Source organism: Rosa rugosa, chromosome 5, assembly GCF_958449725.1.
Source record: "Rosa rugosa chromosome 5, drRosRugo1.1, whole genome shotgun sequence".
NCBI classification, from domain to species: domain Eukaryota; kingdom Viridiplantae; phylum Streptophyta; class Magnoliopsida; order Rosales; family Rosaceae; genus Rosa; species Rosa rugosa.
In genome coordinates this window covers 40,662,690-40,672,698 of record NC_084824.1, presented here as the reverse complement: position 1 = coordinate 40,672,698, position 10,009 = coordinate 40,662,690, and the positions used below count along the sequence as shown (strand labels likewise).

The following is a 10,009-nucleotide window of genomic DNA, read 5'->3' as shown; positions in this document are numbered from 1 at the left end:
CTAACTTTGATCAGATGGGCGTTGGGGACCTTCATTCTAGTTGATTAGGGGGCGGTGCAGCGAAAGGACCCGGTTCAGAGGATCCGGGTGATTCAAGATGTTCGTCGGAGGATTTGGGCAAGACAGGTGTTCGAGTTTTCACCAGCTGTCTCGGTGACGGTTGAGCTGTAGTACTAGAAATGTCATGGTTTCTGTGCAGCGTGTGGTTTCTTTGGGCATGGAGGAAGTATTTGTGATAGGAGATGGAGGCGTTGTCGCTGGCATTGTCGGGCTGCGAAGGTTCAGAACGAGCTGGGTTGAGTTCGACGCCGAGTTTGCCGACTTCTGTGGAGGCGGTCGGAGGGTTGGGGATGTCCCATGTGGCGTTGAAGGGGCTAACGGTGCTGGAAGGGGTTGAGGCGGCTATGGAGGTGGGCTTGGGATCGGCGGCTGTTGCAAGTGCATCACTGGCTCTTCCGAAAATCTCAGCGGGAAACCCTAATTTTGAATTAGGGTTGACCGCTGGGTTGGCTGGGTTAACTAGGCCAGAGCTGCAGCTTGTTGGGCCAAGCCGTAATTCTGATGGGGACAACATGCAGGGCTTTACTGCTGGGCCTGTTTCTATTGAAAAACATTCAAAGGTAGCTTTGGGTGTGAAGAGGAAGCAGTGCAAGCCGAGTTTAGCGATTATACCTCGGGAGTTTCAGCTGGGTGAATTGGTGGAGGTCCCGATTTCTTTGGGGCCAGCTCCAAAGAAAAAAGGTCGTCCTTGCAAGCATACTTTGGCCAAGAAAATTGAAGGTAATAATGCAGGTTCGGATATAAGCTCCAACTCGACAAGTTTCTATGACGTTTCTAGTTTCTTGCTTGTACCACAATTGCGTGATTGACATGTGAGAGCTAGTTGAATGATTTCTTTCCGTATGAGGCGAAGCTTAGTCATTCTTGGATAGGCTTGCTTAATTGTTAGCTTCCCAATGATTTTAATTAGTTTGCTCTAGCTTGGATAGGTTTTACCAAATTTTATTGACGGAGTTCTTGTGTAACCTTTGTAAGCTATGGCCATTTGGCTGTTGGTTATTGAATAACAATCACCTTCTATTAAAAAAAAAAAAAAATCACGGGTAGAACTAAGTATCTACTCGAATTAAAATGGGTTGTGGGCTAAATGCCTAAATCTAACTGCAATTCAACTTTTTAATTATTTATTTATCTTGTCAAGGAAACATTTATTTTCTTTTCTATGATCTACTCTATGTGGTAAAGTGGAATAGGATCACGTAAAAATTAGGGCTGGGCACCTGAAACCGGAATACCGAACCCGACCCAGGCCCGTACCGAAAGTTGGCGGGACGGAACGGTATAGAAATTTCAAATTTCACTATTTGGGCCCGTCCCGACCCGTTCCGTTTAAACGGGACGGGCTTCGGTTCGGCTCGTTGGAATCCTGTAAAGGCCCGGCCCGTCCCGAAGTGTATATATTTATATTAGGGGTGGCTAAAAATGCCGGACCTGCCGAAACCAGCCGGAAACCGGCCGAACCGCCTCCATCGGCGCCGACGAAAGTGGTAGCCGGAGGTGCGGTACGGTACTACCGTACCGGAGCAACGTTTTCGGCTCGGTAGTGGTACAGCCAATTGCATAGGTTCGGTAATACCGAACCAGCCGAGGTAGATATTTCTGGGTTTAATTCCAAAAAACACTACCCTCTTGCGCCTGCCAAGTATCGAACCGTTGCCACTCTTGCTACAAACTCGAGCCACTTACCACTAGGCCACCAGCTTGCATGTTAATGGTTGCGCATAAATAAAAATATATACTTGAATCAGAAAACAGAAAACAGAAAACAGAAAATTAAAAACTCTTTCAGTCTTTCTTGTCTTCTACTTTGAGACAAGTATGATTCTCTCTCTTCTTCATTCTTTCTCAGTCTTCCCCCTCTGTTTTTTTTCTCTTTCTGCAGACTCTCTCTCTCTGTCTCTCTCATTTCTGACTTTTGTTCTTCTCATATTCTTCATTCTTGTTCTTCTTCCTCCATTTTCTCATCATTTTTCTTCTTTTCTCTATTCTTCCACCTCTGTACTCTTCCTTCTTTCTGTTTCTTCTTCCTCCTCATACTGCAATCCTCATCTCCTTCGCCGGATTTTATCTCAGCAGTTCTCCAAATTCCGACGATCGGAATTTTCAAATACCGGCCAAAACCAACCGTTGAAAGCGGTAACCGAAAGCTCCGGCACGGCTGCGGCATCACATTTGGTGAAACCGAAGAGTTTCGGTCGGTATTCGGCTGACGACAAAAACGCCGGCAACCGTACCACAGCCAGCCCTAATTTATATATTTATCCCTCCCAGGCTCCCACTTATTCTCTTTCTTACCTCTCTCTCCTCCCCCTCCGCGTTCATCCCCTTTCTGTTTTAGGGTCTCTCTCCCTCACCCTTTATTCCACTTTCTTATCTTTCTCTCTCTCTCCCCTCCATGTTTATCCCTTCTCTGGCTCTCTCTCCCTCATCCTTTATTCCACTTTCTTTTCTTTCTTATATATCTTTCTCTCTCCTCCATGTTCATCCCTTCTCTGGCTCTCTCTCTCCCTCAACCTTTATTGAGCCTCTCTTTTTCAAGTAGTCTCTGCACTCTAGACATCACTACCACACCACTGCACCTTCGGCATCCTCGGCCCACCACCATCTCTAGTCGACCTCGGTGGCACAACATTCATCGCACCACCCACAAGGATGGCCTCCCAGATTTGTCCCCATCGATTTTAATGATCTTTTTTAAGATCTGGGTTTTGTCAATTTGTGCATGTTCTGTGAAAGAAATGGTATATGCAGGGTAATTTAATTCTTTTCCTTTTCTTGAGATCTAGGTTTGTAAAAGTTGAGAACGGGTTTGTAAAATTTGATCTTTGAGTTGTATTTGGATTTCGATAGCTTATACCTTTCTATATCAGTGATGCTAGATTGCTAGTTTTGCTTGCTTTATTTTTGTTTAGTTGGCTGTAATTCATGGCTAGAGCCAAGAAGTCGGTCTGGGAAGATGCACGATCAAATTTTTTTTTAATTAAAAGATCCTGCAAACTCAGGAAACTGGAAACCTCCCTCTTTTTTTTTTTTTGGGACTGTCCCGGATTGGTCCCGGTCCCGGCCCGATTCCGATTGGGTTCGGGCCTGTCGGGATCAATTCTCAAAACTGCCTAAACCGTCCCGGCCCGTACCGAACTTTACTTCCGGGACGGGCTTCGGGATTACAACAATTTCAGCCCGTCCCGACCCGTGCCTAGCCCTAGTAAAAATGGGCAAAGTTATGCAGTAATTTTTGTTTTTGTCTTCCACTAGTAATTAACCCCAACGTAAACATGCTCATTAGCTCATAGTTGTGAGAGGCATATACTTGCCGAAGAAAAGCTTCTTTGTAACCAAACAATTCAATGGGATCGGGAATCATCTATGTACATTGCTCAACTGCTCAACAATCTTTCTCTTCCTTCAAGGTACTCAGCCTAATGGCCTGAAGCACCCACGTAATTGAGGTTCTTATACATATTTTTACTCATATTGCAGATCTTACTTATAGTTTCTCGTGAAAATTAAATCTAATGGTAAAATTTTATCTTTAAATTATAGTTTTACAATTTTCGCCTATCATTTAGGGCAACTCCAACAATTGGCTCTATTTGGGGGTGCTATTCTCATTTTAGCAGCCCCTTGTTGCACTATTCATATAGGACTCAATTCTCATCTCCAACAATGAGGTGCTATATAGGGGTGCTATTTTCACTATTCTTGACTAAAATATAATATGAGTATAATTTTGATGAATATTATATTAAAAATATGTTCATACAATTTACTGTTCCAACGGGTATATTATTTTCCCTCAATTTTCTGGTTTTTTTTTTTTAAATTTTTTTTGGAACAAAATGGAATTAATAACTCTTGATTTAATAAGAGCCATTGATCGGTTTTTTTTACCTCAAATTGAAAATATATCAATTCCAGTAAAAAAAAAAACCCACATCTGACCGTCCATATTCAAAATGGACTGATCAGAACCATCCATTTAATGACCATTGGGGGTTCCAACGGTCGGCAGGGGACAAAACGCAGCAGGCGGGCCCCAGTAGACCAGACAAAGTCAGTCTGAATCTCTCTCTCCAGCACATAGTCGCGCGTGCTCTTCCTCACTTCCCCTGGCGCGCGCGTCTCCTTCACTCCTTGCTCCAGGCGTGTTTCTTCTTCGGTTGGGCTGAGACAGCCCAATTGCTGGCCCCACAGCTACAATGCCGAGTCTTGGTCTTGGAAAAGTCTCATATTTGAGACTTGGGATGAGCCCAAGTCCTATAAATTTAGGACCAACACCCCCTAAAAACCATGGTTGGAGATGAGATGTCCTATAATTCTCCCAAATCTGGTTTTGAACCCCAAGGTTGGAGTTGCCCTTAGGCTAGCTATTACAGTTCAAGTTCGCTCTCATAGAAGTAAATTTTTGATTACGCCACTGATACTCGATTTGAAAGTTGAAGCACAAACTAGGTTGTATATGATTCTCACTTGATCAATCAGAAACTAGGTTGTATATGTAGACTTTACGTTAAGCTAGCTAGATCTATGTCTAAAAATGATTTTTTTTTTTTTTTTACCAAATTAAATTGCATAAAAGATAGTACATGGTGATCAAAACAGAAAGAAAAAAAATTATGTGTATTGCAAAAATCAGCTTTTTAAAAAGAATATTAAACTCGTGTCTAAACTTTATAGTTGCCTAAACTAAAACACTATATTATTTGTCTGGTTTCAATCCCATTGGATTTTACTAGGACAAAGTCTCGACCATATCACATCTTAACTTTGATTCATTTGAGTTGTATTCTGAATATTTCATCAATTAAGTTCATCTTTCAATAAAAATAAAGAAAAAGCTAACATATATTAACAACAAATGGCATAGTTTCTTAGATGTGCATGATTATTGAACGGTCACATTTAGACGATGTGATCATATGGTCACATTTAAAGAATGCTATTGTCTGGCCATATTTTTGTACTGAGCTACTGACATATATATGTAGATAACAATAATGAAATAACCATCCTTTATTCGAGTATAATATTACATGTATATAAATGCATCATTCAATTTGTTAATAATATAAATCGAAATATAAATTGAAAATTGACGAAGTGGTGTTAGCTCAGTTGTTAGAACACCCACTGCCTATGTACGAAGTCATGAGTTCGAGTCACCATAGGGGCAGGAGTGAAACAATTTGATCATCTTTTAAAAAATTAAAGAAAAAAAAAATATATAAATCGAAATATAAAACTTAATTAGATATTGGAACAAATAAACTAATGAAAACTATTATTAAAGGCGTACCGGTGATGCAAATCGCATGAGGTAGAGCTCTCATTGGTTAACTCACCCAAGCCGCATCTATTTAACTAATTATGTTAGTTATAATTGTTATTACTCCTAAGTCCTAACAAGGTGTAATTAATGATAGCTAGTCACTTGTCACTAGCAAATTGTTAACTCTGTGAAGTTTGTAATAATTGGTTAAACACACATATATAGCAGCCAGAGGTAACAGAGTCTATAACCGGTCCATCTAATCTACGTTTAGGCTTCTCTATATTTCCGCATTGGATTTTATTTGTTATATGAAAACCACTACTGATATCATAGGCATAGCAACTAATATCATACTCGAGTAGGTCCTTCTGCTACCAACCTTTACTGGCACTGGGTTTCTTGGTCCCGTGCCAAAGCTGCGGATCTGAGACATTTTTCTACGTTCATTTGCGCCTAGCTTGCACATTGCATAATTTTGGTCAAAAGTTAAACACCCTTCTGACCAAAAAATGCCCATAGAATAAGTTAAGATTACTAAGTACCAGACCTCTTTTGACTTACTGATGCGTCAATTAGCAAGCAAATTTTAGGTGGCCTAATTCATACCTTCACCAGCTGGTGATTAATGAAGTAAAGGTTGACCACGTTTGGGCAACTGTACGTTGTAGCACTGAGGAGAGCAAAGCTTTTCTATTAAACGAGTATCTAGGAGAGCTCAACCCTGCAAATGCATGCATCATTAACGTTTTAATTAATTAACCCACACTAATTTAGTTATCTAGATTTTACTGGGCTTATCTTCTTCCTACATGCACAAGGGACCAGAACACTAATGGGAGGATCTAAATATAAAAGTAACGATGTTGAAATAATTTGACATGTATCTACGTTATATTATCAAATAGTTTGATACACGAACACAACACGACATTGCAGGTTACTCGCTAAGAGAAAATTAATTATCGATGCGATAGAGGGCAGTTTATACTTTTGACAAACCTAGAGTGCCTTAAACATAAAGGAATAGAGCGAGCACGGCAAAGTGTCTTGAATCGGAAGTTAGAAGTCATATATTATCAGGAAAATCATCCGTACCATATTTGACGTTTGGGTCATTCTAAACTTTCGTACCTCACATTTAGAAAATATTATAACGGTATCTAAGGTTCTGACCCCAATCGAAGTTTGGTACCTGGAGCCGTTAGCTCTATTACGGAGGCTGCCAGCTATTATATTTTGAAGGGTATTTTCGTCAATTCATCTTTTAATCTTTTAATATTTTTTTTTTCCCAAGCTTCTTTATATATTTTTTTTCTTTTTCCCTACATGTTTTAATCCCATTCATGATTTAATCCATACCAAAAGATTTAGAAAATTGGACAATTGGCAGCATTGGTCTTGTTTCTTATAGCAACTCCTAGGTATAGGCACTTCAAACCAAATGGCAACCCTCTTGCAAGGTTTTGCCAAGTCTTAGTTGCTGTTGTGAAAAAAGGCAAGGTAGAGATGCCATCAGGTGGAGAGGAACTATACACAGAGGAGAGAAAGGAGTCTTCCATGAACGGCAATCGATCGAAAGATCCTCTACACCCATGGGTTCAAGTTCCTGGACATGGCAGCATAAGCAGGGTCTCCACAACCCATGGTGTCTATGCCCAATTACACAAGTGGAAGAAGTTAAATGCATTCTAAGGTTACTCCCAATTTGGCTGTGCACCATTCTCTATTTGGTGGTTTTTACACAGAGATTTTAGTGGAGTCTTCTGGCTATGCCCTATTTTCTTAATATATACCAGTAATTAACACAGATACTAGTCAATCAGCCCGCTAGCTATCTATTAAGAACTGTTTTTTTCTTCTCTTTATTTAGATTCTTAGCCCACCAAATTCTTGAATATGTCAGTGAGAATTAAATTCATGAACTTTACAATATTAGAATTATAAATTACCAACATGTCATAAATTGAAATTATAAATATCGATTTAGAACTCTTATCTATTTGAAAAATTGATATAACTTATGCTCTTTTGAATGGTACGTACTTAATACATATTCTTCAGCTTAATCACCACATTACACGCTCGATTTAATTAGTTGAAGTTCGGTCCAAAGCAATATTAATTATTAACATAATGCACTTTTTCAGATTTATACTAGCAATGATTTGTATTGATACAAAACATATTAGTGGACCCCTGTAATTCTAATGGTGGTTCCTGCAATATCTATCATCTACTTCTCTATCTTTTTTTTTTACTTCTCTATCTTGCCTTTTTTTCTTTCTTTCTTTTTGTTTTTTTTTTTTTGGTATGCTCTAATTCAGTTTTAACCCAGGAATTCTCATACAAAAATCGTGTTGTTCTAGTCATATCTATATGACTTGAATCCTTTCTTTTGCAGCAAGAGACACTACAAGAGAAAACGTCATCGGCGACAACCAAAAGTTGTCGTAAAAAGTCTAAATTTCTCGCTGAATTAAAAATGCGACGACTTTGGGTTGTCGCAACCAGTTGTCGCCTTATGTGTTTTACTGATTGTCAAAAGCGACGAAATTACACGGTTGTCGCTTTTTCAATATGCGACGCATTTGGTTCCTCGCATATAACAAATTGTGAGACACACAAGTGTGTTACTAAAAACTATATGCGAGACTTTATATTTGTTGCTATTTTTAATATATGAGACTTCGTTTACGTCGCATATTCCATATGCAGGGCTTGGATGTTTGTTGCATTTTCAATAAGCGACGCAATTCGTTCCTCGCGTATGACATATTGCGAGACAAGTCAGTGCGTTACAGAATGCTATAAGCGAGACTTTATGTTTGTTACAATTTCTAATATACGAGACCTCGTTTACGTTGCATATTCCGTCTGCAAGGCTTATATATTTGATCAAAAATTTATATGCGGGACTTTTTTTTGTTGCAAAAAGTAACTGCGAGGTTTCATTTTTGTTGCATATATTAATATGTGACACATATGCATTTGTTGTAGAAAATTATATGTGAGGCTTCTTATTTGTCTCCTATAATTTCGTCGAGGAACTTATTGCGTTGCATATTGAAAAAACGACAACCCTGTTATTTCGTCGCTTTTGACAATCAGTAAAACACATTACGCGACAACTGGTTGCGACAACCCAAATGTGTCGCATATTTAATTAAGCGAGAAATTTAGTCTTTTTACGACAACTCTGGATTGTCACCAATATCTTTATAAAGATATGTCAAATTAGCATAGTTGGTGAAAATATAAAATGCAAGATTAAATATTTGTTGAAAAAAATAATAGGCAAGATCGCATATAATGTTGCATATAATGATTTGCAACATATGCAAAAGAATCATTGTTTGTTGCAAATGACTTTAAATGAGGCTGGATTGTTTGTCTCATTTAATAATTATTTATTTAAAAATTTCAAAATAATTTGAATATTTAAAAAAATAATTTATTAATAATAATAAAAGATTTATTAAATCATAAATCAAATAGAGTTTACAAAATTCTACCCAAAAATAATAATAGCTAATAAAAAGAAAAATTGTTTGCCAAGCTAGACTAGCTAAATCCTAATCCAAAAATTACTAAAAATAACTATGAATCACAAATCTTCCTCCAAATCCTCTGTTTCAGAATTATCTCCATTGTTTTGGACACCGTCTTCATCTCTTCCAAAGACATCATCTTCTTCACTGTTGGGTACTACGATATTCATGTCAATGTTTTCTGTATCAGCAAAGCAACCTTGGCTATTCATCATGAACTTCTTCAACATTGTCATTAGCTGTGCATTTTGTGACCGCATAGTGTCCACAGTTGATTCAAGCTTCTTCACTTTATCTTGCATTACGTTCATCTCAGAACTCACAGCTGTTGAAGATGTAACAGTTGGAAGCTCCATGCCAGGAAACGAGCCTAAACCACGAACTCTTTTTCCCTTCCTTCCACACTCTTCAGCCATGATTGGAATCTCATCACGCGCAGTAACTTGTACAGATTCTGGTGGAGTACCCTCTGGTGCCTCCAGGGTTAGTTTCTCCTTATGCTCTTCTCTCTTATTTTTCAGTCGATCCTACAAAAATAAAATATAAAAACAAAAATAAATATGTTATTTACTTATATATTTAAATAGTAATTATTTTCCCAAAACTAATACGACTTTAACAAAATTGATAACAATACTTACATATTTATCACGTGCAGCATCACTAACCCAATTGCTATTTGAATCTTGATACATAGCTGCCCAATTGTCTATGAAAGACAAAGGATTACCCTCCTGCAATTTAAAAAAATCTCCCAAATTAACAATTATTCAAGATAACATTTTAATTAACTCACTTGAAACTCATTAAATTTACCTTGGCTGTCCTCAAAGCATGTTGAATATTGAAAGGCATAGCTCCACCACGATGCGTACTCCTTTGTCTCTTTCGGCTAGTTGAATTCTTCTTGCATTTATCCTTTATAAATATTGTGAGGTTAATTATGTACTCTAAAATTTTTAATCAAAGCATAAAACTGTAATATTATTTCTTTTAAAAAAACATTCAACAATAAAAATATTTTGAAAAGAAGTTGTGGCTCTTCAAATTGCAGTTCAGTTGTTGTGGGTGCTGCATAAGAAGTTGCTCTCAGTGCTGGTTGTGATGGTAGCTGAGAAGCTGACTTGGA

General features: G+C 38.2%; 1 protein-coding gene across 1 annotated transcript; it reads right to left on the bottom strand.

Moving 5' to 3' along the window:
• Window positions 1-8,861: 8,861 nt before the first annotated feature.
• LOC133708328 (uncharacterized) lies at window positions 8,862-9,686 on the bottom strand. The gene is made up of 2 exons (XM_062133794.1): window positions 9,522-9,686; window positions 8,862-9,407 (listed from the first exon to the last, which is right to left on the bottom strand). The coding sequence occupies exons 1-2, from the start codon at window positions 9,573-9,575 to the stop codon at window positions 8,937-8,939; spliced, it is 525 nt and encodes a 174-aa protein (XP_061989778.1). The 5' UTR covers window positions 9,576-9,686; the 3' UTR covers window positions 8,862-8,936.
• Between the last annotated feature and the right edge of the window lie 323 nt (window positions 9,687-10,009).

Bases quoted from the DNA above. Each gene is read 5' to 3' on its own strand.
- LOC133708328 (XM_062133794.1), bottom strand. From the start codon at position 9,575: ATGTATCAAGATTCAAATAGCAATTGGGTTAGTGATGCTGCACGTGAT. The intron at 9,408-9,521 runs GTAAGTATTGTT...TTATTTTTGTAG, and splicing joins ATGCTGCACGTGATAAATAT to GATCGACTGAAAAATAAGAG.